Below are 27,594 nucleotides of genomic sequence, written 5' to 3'. Positions count from 1 at the left end.
CTCTGAGAACGATCACATGACTCTGAGAACGATCATGTGACTCTGAGAACGATCATGTGACTCTGAGAACGATCATGTGACTCTGAGAACGATCATGTGACTCTGAGAACGATCATGTGACTCTGAGAACGATCATGTGACTCTGAGAACGATCACGTGACTCTGAGAACGATCACGTGACTCTGAGAACGATCACGTGACTCTGACAACGATCATGTGACTCTGAGAACGATCATGTGACTCTGAGAACGATCATGTGACTCTGAGAACGATCATGTGACTCTGAGAACGATCATGTGACTCTGACAACGATCATGTGACTCTGAGAACGATCACGTGACTCTGAGAACGATCACGTGACTCTGAGAACGATCATGTGACTCTGAGAACGATCATGTGACTCTGAGAACGATCATGTGACTCTGAGAACGATCACGTGACTCTGAGAACGATCACATGACTCTGAGAACGATCATGTGACTCTGAGAACGATCATGTGACTCTGAGAACGATCACGTGACTCTGAGAACGATCACATGACTCTGAGAACGATCATGTGACTCTGAGAACGATCACGTGACTCTGAGAACGATCACGTGACTCTGAGAACGATCATGTGACTCTGAGAACGATCACGTGACTCTGAGAACGATCACGTGACTCTGAGAACGATCATGTGACTCTGAGAACGATCATGTGACTCTGAGAACGATCATGTGACTCTGAGAACGATCACGTGACTCTGAGAACGATCACATGACTCTGAGAACGATCATGTGACTCTGAGAACGATCATGTGACTCTGAGAACGATCACGTGACTCTGAGAACGATCACGTGACTCTGAGAACGATCATGTGACTCTGAGAACGATCATGTGACTCTGAGAACGATCATGTGACTCTGAGAACGATCACGTGACTCTGAGAACGATCATGTGACTCTGAGAACGATCATGTGACTCTGAGAACGATCATGTGACTCTGAGAACGATCACGTGACTCTGAGAACGATCATGTGACTCTGAGAACGATCATGTGACTCTGAGAACGATCATGTGACTCTGAGAACGATCATGTGACTCTGAGAACGATCATGTGACTCTGAGAACGATCATGTGACTCTGAGAACGATCATGTGACTCTGAGAACGATCATGTGACTCTGAGAATGAAGCTCCAGGACATGTTCACCAAAATAAAAGCTTTCTTTCTTCCAGCAAAGCGCCGGGCGAGCGAGCCTCTCCGCCGCAGAAACCCTTGACTCTGGCGTACGACGGCGACGCAGACATGTGAGCGGCGACGCTTCTGGTCGGACTGGACATGAAGCCGGACTCGACCCGTTCGTTTTATCACCGGAGCTGCTGGATCGGACGAGATCTGACCTTCTCATCCGTGTCAAAGGTCACCAGCCTTCAAGACTTATGCACTATGTTAGTGCGACTCGTGTTTTCCAACAACTTTTCTAGTTTTTTGTTTATGCAACTTGTTGATTGTGTTTCGATGCCTGACGTGTTGACGTGAAACCAAACGCCGGCTTGACTTAAATAAAGATGCAGTTGATTTCCAAACCCCTGAAGGTCGAGACACCAGCATGACACATACCTCTCATCACCTGGTGCTGATCGTCCACCTGTGGCCTTGTACCTCCATGAAGATGAACACGCGTGACTTGAGTGTAATAAACGTGACTTGGTGTCGTGTGCGTTTGTAACGTCTTGTGAGTCTGAGTTCAAGGTCAATCACAGGGTCAAGCCTTCGTTTCTTCAGGGACCACCAGCTGTTCTCGGGTCCGCCCCGGGACCTCCTCCCAGTGCCGTCCAGAAGGTCCTTTAGTCAAGGACAAAATAAGCGGAAGGTTTAAATTTTGAGTTATTTTGAGTCCAGACAGTTAAACACAGGAGAAAAAACAAGTCAAAATGTGGTTAAACTTTATAACAAACAAACTCTTTTATCACTGCAGCAATGAATGCAGTTTATATGAGAATCTTACGTTATAATAAATAAATCACATGAACGTTATATTTCAAATAATCTTTTTAGAATTTGATGCATTTTAAGTTTAATCATTTCTTCACAAATGAAACATGTTTTTACTCGTGAAGAGTGTTTTGTAAACATGTCATCCTTGTATAGAAAGTAACGTAAACACATGAGAGTCGAACAAAAATGTTTATTCAGGACTTATTGTTACTTTATGTGTCTCTAAAAACTGCAAACTTTACTATTGTGTCGTTGAAAACCTTTTAACCAAGTATTCGAATCTCAAGAGTACTTGTGTCTGTGAACAACAATATAATTACGTTAATAATATTAACTACGACAACAGTATTAATAACAACAATCATTACAATATTAATGCTAAACTCTCGAGGAGGATCTGCAGCCGGTCATTTCAGACGGAACGTAAATCCAGACAGGAAGTTGTTTTAGACGAGAATTTCTTTGTTTGTTTTAAACGGCGCCATTTTTAAATACCTGTTTGCGAGCATGTTTTTAAAACTAATCGGTAACATATTCAAATGATAAACATGATTTTCATATCGAACGAGGAGTTACGGGGAGTTAGTTGAACGTTCAACACGAATTTAGTTTATTTATAATTAGAAACAACACGACTAGTTAGTAAACAGATCTTTAAAGATACTTCTGGCAGATAATGGATGATCTAATGATACCTGCTACGTAATGTGACTTAAATAAAAAATAATATGTTTTGAAAACTATACCTGACAGGCACGTATACAGGTTTTGACACGTTATATTTTTGTTTTTTTTCGTTGTTTATGTCCTCAGCAAGGGTTACTATAAACAAGTACTTATTGTATTGCTATGAACTTTTTACTCACTTGTTTATTTTTACCATAATAGAGAATCTCTCAATGTTTTAAGATAAAAGTTTTTACATATTGTTTCAAAATCAAAATCAAATGAGTGTTTATTGGTATAAAATCCTGAACAGTTTACCAAACAGACACTGGAACACTTTACACAATATCTTATCAGTGTCATTCTTCGTATCTGAATAAAACCAATATAAGGCTTAAATATGAGACACTTTCAACAGTAGTTCTCATCTGATGTATTATTTGTTGCATTGCTGTAAGATTCATTTATATGTTAACAACAAATATATTAATGACATTATTGAAAGACACACTGCTCATAAAACTTTATTAACATAAAACATCCACACAACAAAAATAAACAAACAAACCACAGAACCCAAACTATAAAATAAAATAAAAGAATGCTTTGACAAAAGTCGGTCAACCCTGGTTCTCTGTCATGGTTTTCTGTCCTACGATGAACTGGTCAGACGTGGTTCTTCACTCAGTAACTCAATGTTGTAGGACTTGTCTGTCATGGAAGTCCCCAAAGTTCTCCATCAAAACCAGGCTCCACCATTTCCTTATTGTGGAAGGTCAGACGGGAAGAAAAATGTGTATTGAAAGAACTCAATGTTTATTTTTTTTAAAAAACAGAGGTTAATATTTTCATTTGCACATACATACATACTGCTGAGGTTGTTCGGTGCTGCAAGGACAGTATGCAAAGCATACTAAAAAAAAACGATAAAAAAGATAAATTGGAACAAGTTAAATGATAAACGTGTTAAGTGGAACCAGAATTGAATATAGTTTCAACCATATCTCACCATCAACATGCAGACTCCACAGTCAACCCCGCAGATGTGTTGTGGAGTGAGCTATATAAATATATATTAAAACATATGTATATTGAAAAAAGAAAGATAAATGATAATGTGAGCTTTACCACACTTGTTTTTGCCAAACCTTGTTTCGCACCAGCGTCCAGGACTTACTTTGGATGTGATCTTACTGCAAAGATAACAGATGAGTTTGCAAGCATTGTATGAAAAGACACTTTTGATTTTTAGTACTGAACACACACCAAAGAGTATTAATACTGAATACATTTTTCTGTTATTCAACATGTTTGAAAGACACACACATCCATGCAACATGCAACCATGTGACATGCAACCTCCAATGTGCATCCCAACATGCAAAACAAACCTTGAACTTCGAACTTTGAACAGGTTCACTGAAATGATTAAATGTGTAATAAGCAACCTGAACAGGTCTACATCATTTGGACAACCCAATCCATCGAGATTGGTAGAGTCCAGAAAGTGCATGAGCCTCTCTTTTGGCTTCATGATCTGCATGAAAATGTACAACAATTTTGGCAACTTCACAATCGCCATAGTGCCTCAAGTAATGGTTCTACGTCATTGGTGCGAATTGGTGGAAGCGTCACCAGAGACCAGCCACCCCAGCAGCACCAACAACATCGGCAACAGCGGCGGCGTGCGACGAGTGAGCGTCGCCAAGATCCGCAGCGCGAGCCGGGGAGCCAGCAGCCGCAGCAGAGTCGACGGTTTTGGAACTCTATAGCCAACCTCAGGCGGAGAGTTCCATTGGGTTGCGTCTTTCGTTACACTCAAGTGTTCACAGACGCTTCTCTGACAGGTTGGGGAGGCTCCTCGGGTCAGGCCTATGCCAGTGGGGTCTGGAGCAGTCCGGTGCTCAGACACATAAACTGGTTAGAGCTGAAGGCGATTCACAATGTCCTGCTTCACCTCTCTCGCCAACTGTCACGGTCCAACGTCCTAGTACTATCCGACAGCTCCACCGCCGTGGCGTACGTAAATCGCCAAGGTGGAGTCAGATCCCCAGCCCTTCTGAGTGTGGCAAAGAAGGCTTGGCTGTGGGCAGACTGTCACCTGCTTTCGCTCAGAGCTCAGCACGTACCGGGCGAGCTGAACGCAGTAGCGGACAGACTGTCGAGGGGGGCCGTCCAGGACGAATGGGGTCTGTCCGAGGCAGTGGCGAGCGAGATCAGGTCTCGGTTCGGTCACCCGGTTGCAGACCTCTTCGCCAGCAAGGAGAACTTCAAATGCCCTCTTTGGTTCTCCCTCAGGGCTTCGGATGCCCCCCACTAGGCGTGGGGCGGAGCACCAATGACGTAGAACCCCTGAGTTATCTATCATAACCTCAGGTTCTACGAGTTGGTGCGAAGCCCTCTAACCTTGTCGCCCAGCGGCCGCCCTTCTCGCTGAGTTTTCAGTTGGAGAAAGTGCGGCGGGTGCTTCCCGCCTTTATAGGAAGTGGACTGCCCCCTGCTGGGTGGCGAGTTCATTAAGCTTTCTCAGAGACGAGGCGGTGCCTCGGGGTAAACCAACAGCGAAGCCGTTAGAGGGCGGAGCACCAACTCGTAGAACCTGAGGTTATGATAGATAACTCAGGGTTTTTTTTTTCGTAAATTTTCATCAATTTAACACCAGAAACAACCCTTGATTTCTAATCTGTGGAAATCAAGCTCAATGAATGTTATTTGTTACATGAAATGCAGCCAGAAAAAAAGAATGACTTACACACGACATCCAGTGCCCTGGCTTCCAACAAGGGAAGACAATACAGTCTTTCCTAGCAATGTCATCCTTAGGACAAAGTTAATCACAAATTGATATAACATTTATTATATATTTATATGTTATACATAATATATGCACAAGACAGACAGATGCAATTTCATGTTCTTACGGGAAATGCCAAGGATGGGTCAGCATCATTTGGAGGCAACCAGGTCACTACCACATATGCATTGGCATCCACATGTCCAGTCCCTATAAAAACAAAACTGGAAGCCAACATGTATGCACTGCAACAAGAAAGCTATTTTGTGTTGTTATTTTACATGTTGCTTGGCCACCAAAGATATCACATGAAGACAGCAGTTTGCCACCTGTGTGTTTAAAAGAGTAGGAATGACTGAAAATTCACATGTCTGTTGATGTATTTGTCAATGGAGCTCGTTACAAAACTTACCGTTGCCTCCAACTCCTCATTCAGACCCGAGGTCCAGAGGTCTTCTCTTCTCAAAGTTATGTTGCCAACTTCAGCCACTTGCTCGTATTGACGCTCATTCCTCAATGTCCATTCAAGCTTTAAAATAAGTAGAAAAGAAAGAGAGGATCATTTAACATGGTTATGTGTCATGCAATTATTACAATTGAACAAAAACCCCTGAGTTATCTATCATAACCTCAGGTTCTACGAGTTGGTGCGAAGCCCTCTAACGGCTTCGCTATTGGTTTACCCCGAGGCACCGCCTCGTCTCTGAGAAAGCTTAATGAACTCGCCACCCAGCAGGGGGCAGTCCACTTCCTATAAAGGCGGGAAGCACCCGCTGCACTTTCTCCAACTGAAAACTCAGCGAGAAGGGCGGCCGCTGGGCAACGAGGTTAGAGGGCTTCGCACCAACTCGTAGAACCTGAGGTTATGATAGATAACTCAGGGGTTCTACGTTATTGGTGCTCCGCCCTCTAACGGCTTCGCTATTGGTTTACCCAAAAGGCGAAGCCTGACGGGATAAATGTACCCCCAGCTGGACGCCGCTCCTGAAGCAGCATCGCTAGGGCCCCACCGGCCCAGGATCCAAGTCCACTGGAGCCGTGGGCCTCGAGGGGGGGCACAGCAGCGCTCAAAACCGTATGAGCTACTGATCCCGCCGTCACGTCGAAGAGATAGGCCTTAGCAAGGTAGACGTGGACGCCCAAGAAGCAGCTGAGCAGATATCCTCTGCTGCCACACCCCGCAAAAGAGCCACTGAGGCTGCCACGCCGCGGGTGGAATGTGCCCTCAGACCGCTAGGAGCGGATCCACCCGCTGCTCGGTAGGCCCGGATAATGGACGATCTCACCCAATGAGAGAACCTCTGGGGGGAGACCGCCTCTCCCCGTCGGCATCTACCGTGGCAGACAAAGAGGGCATCAGAGTGCCTAAACAAGAGCTGGGGTCCAAGGACCTGTCTGAACACCAGCGGGAGAAATCCCCCACTTTGAGGCATAAAGCTTGCGTGTTGACGGGGCCCGGGCGTTCTCCAGCGTGTGGAGAACGTCCGGGTCCAAAGTCCCGATCAGCTCGTCCCGTGCAGGAGCCACACCTTGAGAGGCCGGCCCAGCACCGGGGGCGCTGTCAGAGTCCCCCCCACCTGACACAGGGCAGCGGGGCCCCAAGGGATGGCCCACGGGGCCCCGACCGCCATGCGCACCAGCTCTGGGAACCAGAGCGCCCCCGGGGAGTCTGGTGCTACTAGAATTAACCTCAGCCCCCCCCCGCCTCGCCCTCCGAATCAAGGGGAGAAGGAGCCGCGGAGGAGGGAAGGCGAACAGTAGACCGACCGGCCACCTCGAATGGGCTAAGCGTCCACGCCTAGTGGGGGGCAATCCGAAGCCCTGAGGGAGAACCAAAGAGGGCATTTGAAGTTCTCCTTGCTGGCGAAGAGGTCTGCAACCGGGTGACCGAATCGAGACCAGATCTCGCTTGCCACTGCCTCAGACAGACCCCATTCGTCCTGGACGGCCCCCCTCGACAGTCTGTCCGCTACTGCATTCAGCTCGCCCGGTACGTGCTGAGCTCTGAGCGAAAGCAGGTGACAGTCTGCCCACAGCCAAATCTTCTTTGCCACACTCAGAAGGGCTGGGGATCTGACTCCACCTTGGCGATTTACGTACGCCACGGCGGTGGAGCTGTCGGATAGTACTAGGACGTTGGACCGTGACAGTTGGGGAGAGAGGTGAAGCAGGACATTGTGAATCGCCTTCAGCTCTAGCCAGTTTATGTGTCTGAGCACCGGACTGCTCCAGACCCCACTGGCGTAGGCCTGACCCGAGGTGCCTCCCCAACCTGTCAGAGAAGCGTCTGTAAACACTTGAGTGTAACGAAGGACGCAACCCAATGGAACTCTCCGCCTGAGGTTGGCTAGAGAGTTCCAAAACTGGATGTCCTGCAAAACCCGAGCGGGAAGGCGCACTTTCCGACCTCTTTCCCGCTTGAGGTCTAGCTTGAGACGACCAAACCATCTCTGAAGCTCCCTCATGTGCAGCAAGCCCAGCCGAACAACCGTGTGGGCTGCTGCCATGAGCCCCAGGAGGGACATAACAGTGCCTGCTGTTGTCACGTGACACCGAGCTTCCAGCAACTGTGTTGTCAGTCGGAGAATGGGCTGGATAAGCACGTCCGGGAGGCACGCGTATCCCTCCTCCGAGTTCAACAGTACCCCCAGGTAAACTAACTGTTGAACTGGAGTCAGAGCGCTCTTGCTGAGGTTCACTGTGAACCCCAGGGTGGCAATATGGCTCAACACCTTCTGTGTGTGAGCGTAACTTTCTGCCTCTGACCTGGCAAGGATCAACCAGTCGTCCAGATAGGTCAAGATCCTTACCCCACTCACTCTCAATGGCTCCACTGCCGCTTCCACACACTTGGTGAAGGTCCTGGGTGCCAGAGAGTAGCCGAACGGGAGTCGAGTGTATTGAAACACCCGACCCTCGAGGGCGAAACGCAAGTACTTTCGATGTCTCTTGACTATCGGTATGTGAAAGTACGCGTCGGTCAGGTCGATAGATGTCATCCAATCTCCTGGACTTACACCTTAAAGCAGTTTCTTGACCGTCAACATGCGAAACGGGCGGGTAGCTATGAACTTGTTCAAATAGCTGAGGTCCAGAATGGGCCTCCAACTCCCGGTCTTCTTCGCCACGAGGAAGTACCGGGAGTAAAACCCTGTCATCATCTCGGCTGCAGGGACCAGTTCTACGACCTCCTTCTGCAGCAGAGTAGACACCTTGTTTCTCAAACAGGATAATTTCTCCTGTTCCGCCATACGCGTCCAGAGAATCCCTGAAAACGCGGGGGTTGACGGGCAAAATGTAGCGCATAGCCCCGCCTGATTACTCCCCCCAGCCAAGTGGGTCTTAGAAGTAAAACCAGGCGACTCCAAGCCGAATAATGTTCTGTCAGAACCGCAGCCCTGGCTAACCTTGGGTAGTCCTCCGTCCCCCCAAGGGCGGGCCGTAGACGAAAGGGCATCACACAAGCCGCGTCTCTATCTCTTGAATCCACAGAGCATGTACTCGAGTTGGATTCACTAGAACCCCCACTCTCATACATAAAACCGGCTCTGTGGGAGAAGCGCGCAAGTGCGCGTGAGACACCTCAGATGCGCGTCGTGCGTGTTCCCTTCCCCCCCCGGAAGTCTTCCCAACTCCCTGAGCACTTCTTAGTGTCACCGGAGCTGACAAAACCCGCGATGTGGAGGAATGTGCTGGAGAATTAACCCGGAGCTGATGTGAGTTAGGTCGCGCGCGCGTCGGCACCACATCACTCACCCGGTCCCGTACATTCTCAAGCTCCGCTGGCGGTCCAGACCTGCTCGTCACTCGTGAGATCCGACCGCCACGCACCTCTCCAGTTGATCGACCAGACGGGGCGGAAGTTCTTCGCCCTCGCCTGGTCTCAGGACGGCGAGAAAACTCGCGCGTAAAAACACCAGGTTGCGTCAGTTCCATGGCGTTTCTCCGCCGCCAAACGTGACGTCCTCCACGGTGCCAGTGCTTGTAGACAGCGCTGTGGGGGAAGGAACAACCTCCGGTCAACATAGACATGTCTGGACTAGTTCCACTCACCTCAGCTGTCAAGCTCTGTCGGGCACGAGCGCTGGTCGACGCGGAAGTAAACACAGCTGACTCAGCCGGTCTCGCGGACCTCTGCTCGTCTGTAAACAAAACACATGTGGTTGGAGTCTGCCCCTCATTCGTGTGGACAGACTCCGTTATTACAGTCTCGGCATGACCCGGGCGAAGGGGTTTAAAACCTCCTTCGAACTGTGTTCTGAGAGGAAACTCTCGCCGTCTATGAACGGCGGAGCATGTTAGCTTAGCATTAGCGGCGAAAGTCTCTAATGACGCCTGTGAATACGTCACACTCACAGGCGGAAACACATGCACACTAACACCTCTCAAGTGAACCCGTCGAGTGCTGCAGGAGGGCCATGTGGCCTGCAAGTACTTACCTGATCGCTCTCGCATACCCCATGGCCGACTCCATGCAGCGAGCCAGTCGTCCTCCTCGTCGGCGTCTGTTCATGATCAAGGGACGACTCAGCTCGACTCATCAGGGCCCAACACGTTGGAACGTGAGCTTGTCGAGTGCAGCTCACAGGACTGCCATGTTGTTTTCTTAAACAACATGGCAGTCCTGTGTTGATCATAATCATGATCTGAGGCGGCGTGGGTCGACAAGCCTCGAACGCTTCCCATCAAAAGCCGTGGGAAGCGCTCGGAAGGCCACATAATCATCACGTGTGATTTGGGCCTCTAGGCAAACGAAGCAGACATGTGTGTCTCCTCTTCAGGGAGTCTTCGTGCACACATGGTTCACTTCAATATTCATTCGCCATCATTACATTCCACTGTGAGGAGCTTTCTCGCTGAGTTGAAAAAGAAGAAAGTGGGGCGGGTGCTTCCCGCCTTTATAGGAAGTGGACTGCCCCCTGCTGGGTGGCGAGTTCATTAAGCTTTCTCAGAGACGAGGCGGTGCCTCGGGGTAAACCAATAGCGAAGCCGTTAGAGGGCGGAGCACCAATGACGTAGAACCCTTTTCTTACCATGTCTAGCTGCCGCTGACTTGGTTCATAGTCCTAACAACTCCGTTTGCACGCCATCTCCTTATCTACATCAAAATAAATAAATTAGAAGACTACTAAAAACACAAGGGTATCACCCAAGGGTATTACCCAATTACCAGGATGTATAATATATATGTATATATATATATATATATAAACGTTGCTTGAACCTCAATTGCTTTAAAATAATAATTACTCACTTACTTACTAATGATTTAAATAAACAGACACAATGTTGTAAACCTACATTTTGCTTACGTTATACATCTGGAAAAACAAGTTAACAGAAGCATTGCTGAAACTATGTAAAAACATTATGACATAAAATGACAGTTAACATTTAAAAAGGCGTAAAAATTGTCATTTAACTTTGTGAAAACGTTATGAAATGACAGTTAACAATTAAAAAAAGAAAGGAAAACATGTAATTTGTTTATTTGACCGTGCTGTCCGCCATTTAACTACGTGAGAACGTTATGACATGAAATGACAGTAAACATTTGAAAAAGCGAATACAATTGTCATTTAACTACGCGAAAACGTTATGAAATTAAAAGGACAGTAAACATTTAAAAAAGCGAAAAAAAGGTAATTTAACTACGTGTAAACATTATGAAATTGATTGACAGTTAACGTTTAAAAGAAACGTAAAAAATGATTTAAAGGAAAGGTTAAAATTTGAATTTCTTTATTTTACCGTGTTGTCCGCCATGCTTGTCACATTTTTAATTGTTTTTGCGTCTTGTCCGAATTCCTCCATCTTCCTCTCTTCTCTTCAACAAGTCTTTCACGAAATAAAAAGAAGGCGTGGTTAGTCTGAGGCCACTTCCTGAATTGACCACGCCCCCCAACGCTCGTCTAAACCCACTTCCTGTCTAAATCTACGGTCGGTCTGAATCCTCTGCCTCTGCAGCTGGATATACTTGGAACTCTCGCATGTTTGCTTTTATTTTGTTAAATCTTCGACCTTCACTTCCGGGAAGTGGAGCCGCGGGAGGGCGTGGCCAGCGCTGACTGACATCTCTGCAGGAAGCTCGCGACTCACGTAAGTCAATAAGATGTTTGTTGTTGTTGTTGACATGTTTGAAGATGCAAAGTCTTCATGGATTCGTGTTTGAACAGAAGGTTGTGTTGACGTCACGCGCTGACGTCACATTCTGACGTCACATTTAGACGTTTGTTTTTAGACAAACATTGAAGAGACGTTCCTTAGTCAGAGTCGATCGTCTTTGTCAACACACGCACTCTCTCACAAACACACACACACACACGCACTCTCTCACAAACACACACACTCGCACTCTCTCACAAACACACACACACGCACTCTCTAACAAACACACACACACACGCACTCTCTCACAAACACACACACGCGCGCGCACACGCAGACACACACGCACACACTCTCTCACGCACCCCCCCCCCCACGCACACACACGCACACCTTGATTGTAAATGATCGTCAAGTCTCTGTGAATATTTAACAGTAGAATGTTGTGTTTCCTGCTTCAGTCATCATTAGGTTTAACTTAAAGGTAAATGTTGAGTAAACATGTGACGTTTGTTCTTATTCGTAACAATATTTGAAGAAAGTTTTACTTTCTGATCTTAAACTTCTGAATCTTGTCCTTCGTGTCGTGAGAATAAACAAGTTTGTTTACAGAGAAACAATCTTCGTTTAGATAAAACAGTTCATATAAAGCTGATGTTCTCAGGTGGACATGACTTCGCTCAGGTGTCTGGTGGACGACGACGACAGATACCAGGAGGCGTTTCATCTGTTCCTGGAGCGATCGACGGAACATCAGTGCATGAAGGACTTTATCAACCACATCCTGCCGGACATTCTGTCCAGGTAACACACAACATGTAACACACAACATGTAACACAACACATAACACACAACATGTAACACACAACAGGTAACACACAACATGTAACACACAACATGTAACACACAACATGTAACACACAACATGTAACACAACACATAACACACAACATGTAACACACAACATGTAACACAACACATAACACACAACACATAACACACAACATGTAACACACAACATGTAACACACAACATGTAACACACAACATGTAACACACAACATGTAACACAACACATAACACACAACATGTAACACACAACATGTAACACACAACATGTAACACACAACATGTAATACACAACATGTAACACAACACATAACACACAACATGTAACACACAACATGTAACACAACACATAACACACAACATGTAACACACAACATGTAACACACAACATGTAACACACAACAACATGTAACCCCTGAGTTATCTATCATAACCTCAGGTTCTACGAATTGGTGCGAAGCCCTCTAACGGCTTCGCTATTGGTTTACCCCGAGGCACCGCCTCGTCTCTGAGAAAGCTTAATGAACTCGCCACCCAGCAGGGGGCAGTCCATTTCCTATAAAGGCGGGAAACACCCGCCCCACTTTCTCCAACTGAAAACTCAGCGAGAAAGGCACCAATTTGTAGAACCTGAGGTTATGATAGATAACTCAGGGGTTCTACTTCATATTGGTGCTCCGCCCTCTAACGGCTTCGCTATTGGTTTACCCAAAAGGCGAAGCCTGACGGGATAAATGTACCCCCAGCTGGTTGCCGCTCCTGAAGCAGCATCGCTAGGGCCCTGCCAGCCCAGGATCCAAGTCTACTGGAGCTGTGGACCTCGAGGGGGGCACAGCAGCGCTCAAAACCGTATGAGCTACTGATCCCGCCGTCACATCGAGGAGATAGGCGTTAGCAAAGGTTGACGTGGACACCCAAAAAGCAGCTGAGCAGATGTCCTCCGCTGCCACACCCAGTGAAGAGCCACTGAGGCTGTCACACCACGGGTGTTATGTGCCCTAAGTCCGCTAGGAGCAGATCCACCCGCTGCTTGGTAGGCCCGGATAATGGCCGATCTCACCCAATGAGAAAACCTCTGGGAGGAGATCGCCTCACCCCGTCGGCATCTACTGCGGCAGATGAATAGGGCATCAGAGCGCCTAAACACAGCCACCCGCAGCAATGACACCGAAGACTCCTCGACGCCAGAAAAGACACTCAGGGCTAGTGGAGAGAGCACACAGCTCACTTGCTCTCTTCGTGGTTGTTAGTGTCAAAAGGAGCGATACCTTGAAGACAAGATATCCAGTGGGACTTGGTCAAGAGGCTCGAAGGTCGGGCCTGTGAGAGAGTCCAGTACAAACTGGAGATCCCACTGAGGGCTGGAAGGCCTTGCAGGAGGTCGAAGACTGCAGGCACCCCGTAAGAAAAGGCGCCACCAGAGGGTGGGCGCGAGCCGAAGCACCCTCAACCCGACATGCCTCGTTGCTATGACTGAAGCGAACACTCAGTGTCGCCAAGTCCGTCCGCTATCCAGCAAAAGTTGCAGGAGAGACAGGACAGCAGAGACCAAACAGGAGCTGGGGTCGAAGGACCTGTCTGCACACCAGCGGGAGAAAATCCCCTACTTCGAGGCATAAGCCTGCGCTGGAGAACGCACGGGTCCAAAGTCCCGCTCAGCTCGTCCCGTGCAGGAGCCACACTTTGAGAGGTCGGCCCAGGGCAGCGGGGGCCCAAGGGATGGCAAGGAGCGATACCTTGAAGACAAGATATCCAGTGGGATTTGGTCAAGAGGCTCGAAGGTCGGGCCTGTGAGAGAGTCCAGTACAAACTGGAGATCCCACTGAGGGCTGGAAGGCCTTGCAGGAGGTCGAAGCCTGCAGGCACCCCGTAAGAAAAACGCGCCACCAGAGGGTGGGCGCGAGCCGAAGCATCCTCAACCCGACATGCCTCGTAGCTATGGTTGATGCGAACACTCTCAGTGTCGCCAAGTCCGTCCGCTATCCAGCAAAAGTTGCAGGAAAGACAAGACAGCAGAGACCAAACAGGAGCTGGGGTCGAAGGACCTGTCTGCACACCAGCGGGAGAAAATCCCCTACTTCGAGGCATAAGCCTGCGCTGGAGAACGCACTGGTCCAAAGTCCCGCTCAGCTTGTCCCGTGCAGGAGCCACACTTTGAGAGACCGGCCCAGGGCAGCGGGGGCCCAAGGGATGGCAAGGAGCGATACCTTGAAGACAAGATATCCAGTGGGATTTGGTCAAGAGGCTTGAAGGTCGGGCCTGTGAGAGAGTCCAGTACAAACTGGAGATCCCACTGAGGGCTGGAAGGCCTTGCAGGAGGTCGAAGCCTGCAGGCACCCCGTAAGAAAAACGCGCCACCAGAGGGTGGGCGCGAGCCGAAGCACCCTCAACCCGACATGCCTCGTAGCTATGGCTGATGCGAACACTCTCAGTGTCGCCAAGTCCGTCCGCTATCCAGCAAAAGTTGCAGGAAAGACAGGACAGCAGAGACCAAACAGGAGCTGGGGTCCAAGGACCTGTCTGCACACCAGCGGGAGAAAATCCCCACTTCGAGACATAAGCCTGCGTGTCGACGGGGCCCGGGCGTTCTCCACACGCTGGAGAACGCCCGAGTCCAAAGTCGCACTCAGCTCGTCCCGTGCAGGAGCCACACTTTGAGAGGCCGGCCCAGGGCAGCGGGGGCCCAAGGAATGGCCCACGGGTCCCTGACCGTCATGCGCACCAGGGAGTCTGGCGCGTGTCCAGAGAATCCCTGAAAAACGTGGGGGTTGACGGGCAAATGAGAGCGCATAGCCCCGCCTGATTACTTCCCTCTGAGATCTGAAATGAAGTAAAACCAGGCGACTCCAAGCCGAATAATGTTCTGTCAGAACCACAGCCCTGACGAACTTTGGGTTGTCCTCCGGCCCGCCCCTGCGAACGTCCCAGAGCTGACCGTAGACGAAAGGGCATCACACAAGCCGCTTCTCTATCTCTTGAATCAACAGAGCATGTACTCGAGCTGGATTCACTAGAACCCCCACTCTCATACATAAAATCGGCTCTGTGGGAGAAACGCGCAAGTGCGCGTGAGAAACCTCAAATGCGTCTTGCACATACCCTTTCCCCCCCGGAAGTCTCCCCAGCTCCCCGAGCACTTCTTAGTGTCACCGGAGCTGACAAAACCCGAGATGTGGAGGAATGTGCTGGAGAATTTAACCGGAGCTGATGTGAGTTCAGATGAGGTTGCGCGCGTGTCGGCAACGCATCACTCACCGCGTCCAGTACATTCTCAAGCTCCGCTGGCGGTCCTGACCTGCTCATCACTCGTGAGATCCGACCGCCACGCATCTCTCCAGTTGATCGACCAGAAGGGGCGAAAGCTCCTTGCCCTCGTCTGGTCTCAGAACGACGAGAAAACTTGTGCGTAAAAGCACCATGTTGCGTCAGTTCCATGGCGTTTTCTCTTTTCCGCCGCCATACGTGACGTCCTCCACGGTGCCAGTGCTTGTTGACAGCGCTGTGGGGGAAGGAACAACCTCCGGTCAACATAGACATGTCCGTACTAGTTCCACTCACCTCAGCGGTCAAGCTCTGTCAGGCACGAGCGCTGGTCGATGCGGAAGTAAACACCGCTGAAGCCGGCACCGCGGACCTCTGCTCGCCTGTAAATAAAACACATGTGGTTGGAGTCTGCCCCTCATTCGTGTGGACAGACTCCATTATTACAGTCTCGGCATGACCCGGACGAAGGGGTTTAACACCTCCTTGGAACTGTGTTCTGGGAGGAAACTCTCACCTACTATGAACGGCGGAGCATGTTAGCTTAGCATAAGCGGCGGAAGTTTCTAATGACGCCTTTGACTACGTCACACTCACAGGCGGAAACACATGCGCACTAACATCTCTCTCAGAACGAACCACAGAAACGTCATACGTTCTCTTGTTTTATTTCCTACACATGCCCTTGAATGAATAGGGGGGAGGAGCCCTTGGCCGACGACTCTGCTGCGGCTGCTGGCTCCGCTTCCCCCCAGTACCAGATGATGAGGCCGACAAACGGGATCTCCGTCTCCGAGTGCCGTATCCCCGTCGCGCCGTATCCCCGTCGCGCCTCGTCATCACGCCCATGCAGGTGATGGCGGAGCTGCGCCGCCTCTTTCCGGGCCATTCCTCACCATGGTGCGTCTGTTCCATGGCGTTTCTCCGCCAAACATGACGTCATCCATGGCGCCGGGATTTTTTGACAACGCTCATCGGCGGTCAAACCCCGTCAGCGCATGTCAACACGGAAGTGAAGTAAACACAGCTGATCAAGCCGGTCTCGTGGACATTTGCTTATCTGGAAACAAACACACAGACGGTTGAGTCTGTCCTTCATTCGTGTGGACAGACTCCGTTATTACAGTCTCGGCATGACCCGGACGAAGGGGTTTAAAACCTCCTCCGAACTGTGTTCTGAGAGGAAACTCTCGCCGTCTATGAACGGCGGAGCATGTTAGCTTAGCATTAGCGGCGAAAGTTTCTAATGACGCCTGTGAATACGTCACACTCACAGGCGGAAACACATGCGCACTAACACCTCTCTCAGGTGAACCCGTCGCGTGCTGCAGGAGGGCCATGTGGCCTGCAAGTACTTACCTGATCGCTCTCGCATACCCCATGGCCGACTCCATGCAGCGAGCCAGTCGTCCTCCTCGTCGGCGTCTGTTCATGATCGAGGGACGACTCAGCTCGACTCATCAGGGCCCAACACGTTGGAACGTGAGCTTGTCGAGTGCAGCGCACAGGACTGCCATGTTGTTTGTTTTTCTTAAACAACATGGCAGTCCTGTGTTGATCATAATCATGATCTGAGGCGGCGTGGGTCGACAAGCCTCGAACGCTTCCCGTCACTGTCAAAAGCTGTGGGAAGCACTCGGAAGGCCACACAATCATCACGTGTGATTTGGGCCTCTAGGCAAACGAAGCAGACATGTGTGTCTCCTCTTCAGGGAGTCTTCGTGCACACATGGTTCACTTCTATCTTCATTCGCCATCATTACATTCCACTGTCAGGAGCTTTCTCGCTGAGTTGTAAAGGAGGAAGTGCAGCGGGTGTTTCCCGCCTTTATAGGAAGTGGACTGCCCCCTGCTGGGTGGCGAGTTCATTAGGCTTTCTCAGAGACGAGGCGGTGCCTCGGGGTAAACCAATAGCGAAGTCGTTAGAGGGCGGAGCACCAATATGAAGTAGAACACACGACAACATGTGACACATGACAACATGTAACACACAACAACAGGTAACACATGACAACAGGTAACACACAACAACATGTGACACATGACAACATGTAACACACAACAACATGTGACACATGACAACATGTAACACACGACAACAGGTAACACACGACAACAGGTAACTCACGACAACATGTAACACACAACAACATGTGACACACGACAACATGTAACTCACGACAACATGTAACACACAACAACATGTGACACATGACAACATGTAACACACAACAACAGGTAACACATGACAACAGGTAACACACAACAACATGTGACACATGACAACATGTAACACACAACAACATGTGACACATAACAACATGTAACACACAACAACAGGTAACACACAACAACATGTGACACATGACAACATGTAACACACGACAACAGGTAACACACAACAACATGTGACACATGACAACATGCAACACACAACAACATGTGACACATGACAACATGTAACACACGACAACAGGTAACACACAACAACATGTGACACATGACAACATGTAACACACAACAACAGGTAACACATGACAACATTTAACACACGACAACATGTAACACACAACAACATGTGACACATGACAACATGTAACACACGACAACAGGTAACACACAACGACATGTGACACATGACAACATGTAACACACAACAACAGGTAACACATGACAACAGGTAACACACAACAACATGTGACACATGACAACATGTAACACACAACAACATGTGACACATGACAACATGTAACACACAACAACAGGTAACACATGACAACAGGTAACACACAACAACATGTGACACATGACAACAGGTAACACACAACAACATGTGACACATGACAACATGTAACACACAACAACAGGTAACACATGACAACAGGTAACACACAACAACATGTGACACATGACAACATGTAACACACAACAACATGTGACACATAACAACATGTAACACACGACAACAGGTAACACACAACAACATGTGACACATGACAACATGTAACACACAACAACAGGTAACACATGACAACATGTAACACACGACAACATGTAACACACAACAACATGTGACACATGACAACATGTAACACACGACAACAGGTAACACACAACAACATGTGACACATGACAACATGTAACACACAACAACAGGTAACACATGACAACAGGTAACACACAACAACATGTGACACATGACAACATGTAACACACAACAACATGTGACACATGACAACATGTAACACACAACAACATGTGACACATGACAAAATGTAACACACGACAACATGTAACACACAACAACATGTGACACATGACAACATGTAACACACAACAACAGGTAACACACAACAACATGTGACACATGACAACATGTGACACACAACAACAGGTAACACATGACAACATGTAACACACGACAACATGTAACACACAACAACATGTGACACATGACAACATGTAACACACAACAACAGGTAACACATGACAACAGGTAACACACAACAACATGTGACACATGACAACATGTAACACACAACAACATGTGACACATGACAACATGTAACACACGACAACATGTAACACATGACAACATGTAACACACGACAACAGGTAACACACAACAACATGTGACACATGACAACATGTAACACATGACAACATGTAACACACGACAACATGTAACACACAACAACATGTGACACATGACAACATGTAACACACGACAACAGGTAACACACGACAACATGTAACGCACAACAACATGTGACACATGACAACATGTAACACACGACAACAGGTAACACACAACAACATGTGACACATGACAACATGTGACACATGACAACATGTAACACACGACAACAGGTAACACACGACAACATGTAACACACAACAACATGTGACACATGACAACAGTTAACACACGACAACATGTAACACACGACAACAGGTAACACACGACAACAGGTAACTCACGACAACATGTAACACACAACAACATGTGACACATGACAACATGTAACACACGACAACATGTAACACACAACAACATGTGACACATGACAACATGTAACACACGACAACAGGTAACACACAACAACATGTGACACATGACAACATGTAACACACAACAACAGGTAACACATGACAACAGGTAACACACAACAACATGTGACACATGACAACAGGTAACACACAACAACATGTGACACATGACAACATGTAACACACAACAACAGGTAACACATGACAACAGGTAACACACAACAACATGTGACACATGACAACATGTAACACACAACAACATGTGACACATAACAACATGTAACACACGACAACAGGTAACACACAACAACATGTGACACATGACAACATGTAACACACAACAACAGGTAACACACGACAACAGGTAACACACAACAACATGTGACACATGACAACATGTATCACACAACAACATGTGACACATAACAACATGTAACACACGACAACAGGTAACACACAACAACATGTGACACATGACAACATGTAACACACAACAACAGGTAACACATGACAACATGTAACACACAACAACATGTGACACATGACAACATGTAACACATGACAACAGGTAACACACAACAACATGTGACACATGACAACATGTAACACACAACAACAGGTAACACACAACAACATGTGACACATGACAACATGTAACACACGACAACAGGTAACACACAACAACATGTGACACATGACAACATGTAACACACGACAACAGGTAACACACGACAACATGTAACACACAACAACATGTGACACATGACAACATGTAACACACGACAACAGGTAACACACAACAACATGTGACACATGACAACATGTGACACATGACAACATGTAACACACGACAACAGGTAACACACGACAACATGTAACACACAACAACAGGTAACACACGACAACATGTAACACACAACAACATGTGACACATGACAACATGTAACACACGACAACAGGTAACACACGACAACATGTAACACACGACAACAGGTAACACACGACAACAGGTAACTCACGACAACATGTAACACACAACAACATGTGACACATGACAACATGTAACACACGACAACATGTAACACACAACAACATGTGACACATGACAACATGTAACACACGACAACAGGTAACACACAACAACATGTGACACATGACAACATGTGACACATGACAACATGTAACACACGACAACAGGTAACACACGACAACATGTAACACACAACAACATGTGACACATGACAACATGTAACACACGACAACAGGTAACACACGACAACATGTAACACACGACAACAGGTAACACAAGACAACAGGTAACTCACGACAACATGTAACACACAACAACATGTGACACATGACAACATGTAACACACGACAACATGTAACACACAACAACATGTGACACATGACAACATGTAACACACGACAACAGGTAACACACAACAACATGTGACACATGACAACATGTAACACACAACAACAGGTAACACATGACAACAGGTAACACACAACAACATGTGACACATGACAACAGGTAACACACAACAACATGTGACACATGACAACATGTAACACACAACAACAGGTAACACATGACAACAGGTAACACACAACAACATGTGACACATGACAACATGTAACACACAACAACATGTGACACATAACAACATGTAACACACGACAACAGGTAACACACAACAACATGTGACACATGACAACATGTAACACACAACAACAGGTAACACACGACAACAGGTAACACACAACAACATGTGACACATGACAACATGTAACACACAACAACATGTGACACATAACAACATGTAACACACGACAACAGGTAACACACAACAACATGTGACACATGACAACATGTAACACACAACAACAGGTAACACATGACAACATGTAACACACAACAACATGTGACACATGACAACATGTAACACATGACAACAGGTAACACACAACAACATGTGACACATGACAACATGTAACACACAACAACATGTGACACATAACAACATGTAACACACGACAACAGGTAACACACAACAACATGTGACACATGACAACATGTAACACACAACAACATGTGACACATAACAACATGTAACACACGACAACAGGTAACACACAACAACATGTGACACATGACAACATGTAACACACAACAACAGGTAACACATGACAACATGTGACACATGACAACATGTAACACACGACAACAGGTAACACATGACAACAGGTAACACATGACAACATTTGACACATGACAGCATGTAACACACAACAACAGGTAACACATGACAACATGTGACACATGACAACGTGTAACTCACGACAACAGGTAACACATGACAACATGTGACACATTACAACATGTAACACATGACAACAGGTAACACACAACAACATGTGACACATGACAACATGTAACACACAACAACAGGTAACACGCAACAACATGTGACACATGACAACATGTTACACACAACAACAGGTAACACATGACAACATGTAACACACGACAACAGGTAACACATGACAACATGTGACACACGACAACATGTAACACACGACAACAGGTAACACATAACAACATGTGACACATGACAACATGTAACACACAACAACAGGTAACACATGACAACATGTGACACATGACAACATGTAACACACAGCAACATGTGACACATGACAACATGTAACACACGACAACAGGTAACACACAACAACATGTAACACACGACAACAGGTAACACATGACAACATGTGACACATGACAACATGTAACACATGACAACAGGTAACACACAACAACATGTAACACATGACAACAGGTAACACATGACAACATGTGACACATGACAACATGTAACACACGACAACAGGTAACACATGACAACATGTGACACATGACAACATGTAACACATGACAACAGGTAACACACAACAACATGTGACACATGACAACATGTAACACACAACCACAGGTAACACACAACAACATGTGACACATGACAACATGTAACACACAACAACAGGTAACACATGACAACATGTTACACATGACAACATGTAACACACGACAACAGGTAACACATGACAACATGTGACACATGACAACATGTAACACACGACAACATGTAACACACGACAACAGGTAACACACAACAACATGTGACACATGACAACATGTAACACACAACAACAGGTAACACATGACAACATGTGACACATGACAACATGTAACACACGACAACAGGTAACACATGACAACATGTGACACATGACAACATGTAACACACGACAACATGTAACACACGACAACAGGTAACACACAACAACATGTGACACATGACAACATGTAACACACAACAACAGGTAACACACGACAACAGGTAACACACAACAACATGTGACACATGACAACATGTAACACACAACAACATGTGACACATAACAACATGTAACACACGACAACAGGTAACACACAACAACATGTGACACATGACAACATGTAACACACAACAACAGGTAACACATGACAACATGTGACACATGACAACATGTAACACACGACAACAGGTAACACATGACAACATGTGACACATGACAACATGTAACACATGACAACAGGTAACACATGACAACATGTGACACATGACAACATGTAACACATGACAACATGTAACACACGACAACAGGTAACACACAACAACATGTGACACATGACAACATGTAACACACAACAACAGGTAACACACAACAACATGTGACACATGACAACATGTAACACACAACAACAGGTAACACATGACAACATGTGACACATGACAACATGTAACACACGACAACAGGTAACACATGACGACATGTGACACATGACAACATGTAACACACGACAACATGTAACACACGACAACAGGTAACACATGACAACATGTGACACATGACAACAGGTAACACATGACAACATGTAACACACAACAACATGTGACACATGACAACATGTAACACACAACAACAGGTAACACATGACAACAGGTAACACATGACAACATGTGACACATGACAACAGGTAACACATGACAACATGTAACACATAAGCTTTGGAACAATCTTCCTCTCTCTTTGCGCTTGATGGAGTCTACTGACTCTTTTAAGAAACATCTGTGTTTGATGATCTACTGACTCCTTTAAGAAACATCTGTGTTTGATGATCTACTGACTCCTTTAAGAAACATCTGTGTTTGATGATCTACTGACTCCTTCAAGAAACATGTGTGTTTGATGATCTACTGACTCCTTTAAGAAACATCTGTGTTTGATGATCTACTGACTCCTTCAAGAAACAACTGTGTTTGATGATCTACTGACTCCTTCAAGAAACATCTGTGTTTGATGATCTACTGACTCCTTCAAGAAACATCTGTGTTTGATGATCTACTGACTCCTTCAAGAAACATCTGTGTTTGATGATCTACTGACTCCTTCAAGAAACATCTGTGTTTGATGATCTACTGACTCCTTCAAGAAACATCTGTGTTTGATGATCTACTGACTCCTTTAAGAAACATCTGTGTTTGATGATCTACTGACTCCTTCAAGAAACATCTGTGTTTGATGATCTACTGACTCCTTCAAGAAACATCTGTGTTTGATGATCTACTGACTCCTTTAAGAAACATCTGTGTTTGATGATCTACTGACTCCTTCAAGAAACATCTGTGTTTGATGATCTACTGACTCCTTTAAGAAACATCTGTGTTTGATGATCTACTGACTCCTTTAAGAAACATCTGTGTTTGATGATCTACTGACTCCTTCAAGAAACATCTGTGTTTGATGATCTACTGACTCCTTTAAGAAACATGTGTGTTTGATGATCTACTGACTCTTTTAAGAAACATCTGTGTTTGATGATCTACTGACTCCTTTAAGAAACATCTGTGTTTGATGATCTACTGACTCCTTTAAGAAACATCTGTGTTTGATGATCTACTGACTCCTTCAAGAAACATGTGTGTTTGATGATCTACTGACTCCTTTAAGAAACATCTGTGTTTGATGATCTACTGACTCCTTCAAGAAACAACTGTGTTTGATGATCTACTGACTCCTTCAAGAAACATCTGTGTTTGATGATCTACTGACTCCTTCAAGAAACATCTGTGTTTGATGATCTACTGACTCCTTCAAGAAACATCTGTGTTTGATGATCTACTGACTCCTTCAAGAAACATCTGTGTTTGATGATCTACTGACTCCTTTAAGAAACATCTGTGTTTGATGATCTACTGACTCCTTCAAGAAACATCTGTGTTTGATGATCTACTGACTCCTTCAAGAAACATCTGTGTTTGATGATCTACTGACTCCTTTAAGAAACATCTGTGTTTGATGATCTACTGACTCCTTCAAGAAACATCTGTGTTTGATGATCTACTGACTCCTTTAAGAAACATCTGTGTTTGATGATCTACTGACTCCTTTAAGAAACATCTGTGTTTGATGATCTACTGACTCCTTCAAGAAACATCTGTGTTTGATGATCTACTGACTCCTTTAAGAAACATCTGTGTTTGATGATCTACTGACTCCTTCAAGAAACATCTGTGTTTGATGATCTACTGACTCCTTCAAGAAACATCTGTGTTTGATGATCTACTGACTCCTTCAAGAAACATCTGTGTTTGATGATCTACTGACTCCTTTAAGAAACATCTGTGTTTGATGATCTACTGACTCCTTCAAGAAACATCTGTGTTTGATGATCTACTGACTCCTTTAAGAAACATGTGTGTTTGATGATCTACTGACTCCTTTAAGAAACATCTGTGTTTGATGATCTACTGACTCCTTCAAGAAACATCTGTGTTTGATGATCTACTGACTCCTTTTAGAAACATCTGTGTTTGATGATCTACTGACTCCTTCAAGAAACATCTTTGTTTGATGATCTACTGACTCCTTTAAGAAACATCTGTGTTTGATGATCTACTGACTCCTTTAAGAAACATCTGTGTTTGATGATCTACTGACTCCTTTAAGAAACATCTGTGTTTGATGATCTACTGACTCCTTTAAGAAACATCTGTGTTTGATGATCTACTGACTCCTTCAAGAAACATGTGTGTTTGATGATCTACTGACTCCTTTAAGAAACATGTGTGTTTGATGATCTATTGACTCCTTTAAGAAACATGTGTGTTTGATGATCTACTGACTCCTTTAAGAAACATCTGTGTTTGATGATCTACTGACTCCTTTAAGAAACATCTGTGTTTGATGATCTACTGACTCCTTTAAGAAACATCTTAAGACGTTTCTATTTGTGCAGGCTTTTCCTTGAATTTCTCGAACTCCTGTGTTCTCGAAAAGCGCTATATAAATATATATTACTTACTTACTTACTTACATGACAACAGGTAACACACAACAACATGTAACACAGTGTTGATCACAGATATTTAGATTATTGATCACAGATGTGTAGATTATTGATCACAGATGTTTAGATTATTGATCACAGATGTTTAGATAATTGATCACAGATGTTTAGATTATTGATCACAGATGTTTAGATAATTGATCACAGATGTTTAGATTATTGATCACAGATGTTCAGATAATTGATCACAGATGTTTGGATTATTGATCACAGATGTTTAGATTATTGATCACAGATGTTTAGATTATTGATCACAGATGTTTAGATAATTGATCACAGATGTTTAGATTATTGATCACAGATGTTTAGATTATTGATCACAGATGTTTAGATAATTGATCACAGATGTTTAGATTATTGATCACAGATGTTCAGATAATTGATCACAGATGTTTGGATTATTGATCACAGATGTTTAGATTATTGATCACAGATGTTCAGATAATTGATCACAGATGTTTGGATTATTAATCACAGATGTTTAGATTATTGATCACAGATGTTCAGATAATTGATCACAGATGTTTGGATTATTGATCACAGAAGATTTGTCTCTAGTGTCGGTGGAGGAAAGTCTCATCTGGACGTGGTCGGAGTTGGAAGTGGAAAAGGTGAGAAATGTTTTCCAGATGAAGTCGATCATTTATCTGGTCTGGAGTCAGACGACACCAAAGTGATGAATAAACTGAAGCAGAAGATGAACGTGTTTTGTATTTGAATCACTGCTGATGACTCTGAGCTGCTGAACCGATTCATTCAAGAGTCACGAGAAGTTTATGAAGTCAGAACGAGAGCAAAAGTCCCTCAAACCTTAACATGAGATTCGTACTCGTGCTTTAAGTTGCATTAAAGTAACTATATATTCATTATTAATGTAACTATATATTCATTATTAATGTAACTATATATTCATTATTAAAGTAACTATATATTCATTATTAATGTAACTATATATTCATTATTAAAGTAACTATATATTCATTATTAATGTAACTACATATTCATTATTAATGTAACTATATATTCATTATTAATGTAACTATATATTCATTATTAAAGTAACTATATATTCATTATTAATGTAACTATATATTCATTATTAATGTATATATATATTCATTATTAATTTAACTATATATTCATTATTAATGTAACTATATATTCATTATTAATGTATATATATATTCATTATTAATTTAACTATATATTCATTATTAATGTAACTATATATTCATTATTAAAGTAACTATATATTCATTATTAAAGTAACTATATATTCATTATTAAAGTAACTATATATTCATTATTAAAGTAACTATATATTCATTATTAATGTAACTATATATTCATTATTAATGTAACTATATATTCATTATAAAAGTAACTACATGTTCATTATTAACAGAAGGCGTCATTGAAGACTTGT

At 45.0% G+C, this 27,594-nt stretch overlaps 2 protein-coding genes and 1 long non-coding RNA gene across 3 annotated transcripts in view; 2 read left to right on the top strand and 1 right to left on the bottom strand.

Moving 5' to 3' along the window:
* The window catches only part of thsd7ba (thrombospondin, type I, domain containing 7Ba), a 216,070-nt gene extending 214,416 nt beyond the window's left edge, over positions 1-1,654 (top strand). The window contains exon 29 of the mRNA XM_087804249.1: positions 1,218-1,654. Coding sequence (XP_087660375.1) covers positions 1,218-1,293 — 76 coding nt within the window. The 3' untranslated portion in view covers positions 1,294-1,654. The remainder of the gene's footprint in view (positions 1-1,217) is intronic.
* Positions 1,655-5,281: 3,627 nt separating this feature from the next.
* LOC148067947 (uncharacterized) lies at positions 5,282-11,265 on the bottom strand. The gene is made up of 4 exons (XR_015713189.1): positions 11,192-11,265; positions 10,474-10,538; positions 5,853-5,969; positions 5,282-5,769 (listed from the first exon to the last, which is right to left on the bottom strand). It is a non-coding gene; the product is annotated as an uncharacterized LOC148067947 (long non-coding RNA).
* Positions 11,266-11,438: 173 nt separating this feature from the next.
* LOC148067946 (histamine N-methyltransferase-like) overlaps positions 11,439-27,594 on the top strand; it is a 29,557-nt gene continuing 13,401 nt past the window's right edge. Inside the window, exons 1-3 of the mRNA XM_087804247.1 lie at positions 11,439-11,539; positions 12,213-12,352; positions 26,727-26,779. Of these exons, the coding sequence (XP_087660373.1) occupies positions 12,219-12,352; positions 26,727-26,779 (187 nt within the window). The 5' untranslated portion in view covers positions 11,439-11,539; positions 12,213-12,218. The remainder of the gene's footprint in view (positions 11,540-12,212; positions 12,353-26,726; positions 26,780-27,594) is intronic.

This window comes from Callionymus lyra, chromosome 12, assembly GCF_982586985.1.
Source record: "Callionymus lyra chromosome 12, fCalLyr1.hap1.1, whole genome shotgun sequence".
NCBI lineage: Eukaryota > Metazoa > Chordata > Actinopteri > Syngnathiformes > Callionymidae > Callionymus > Callionymus lyra.
The sequence above is the reverse complement of the archived record's forward strand: the minus strand, read 5'-3'. Positions and strand labels throughout refer to the sequence as shown.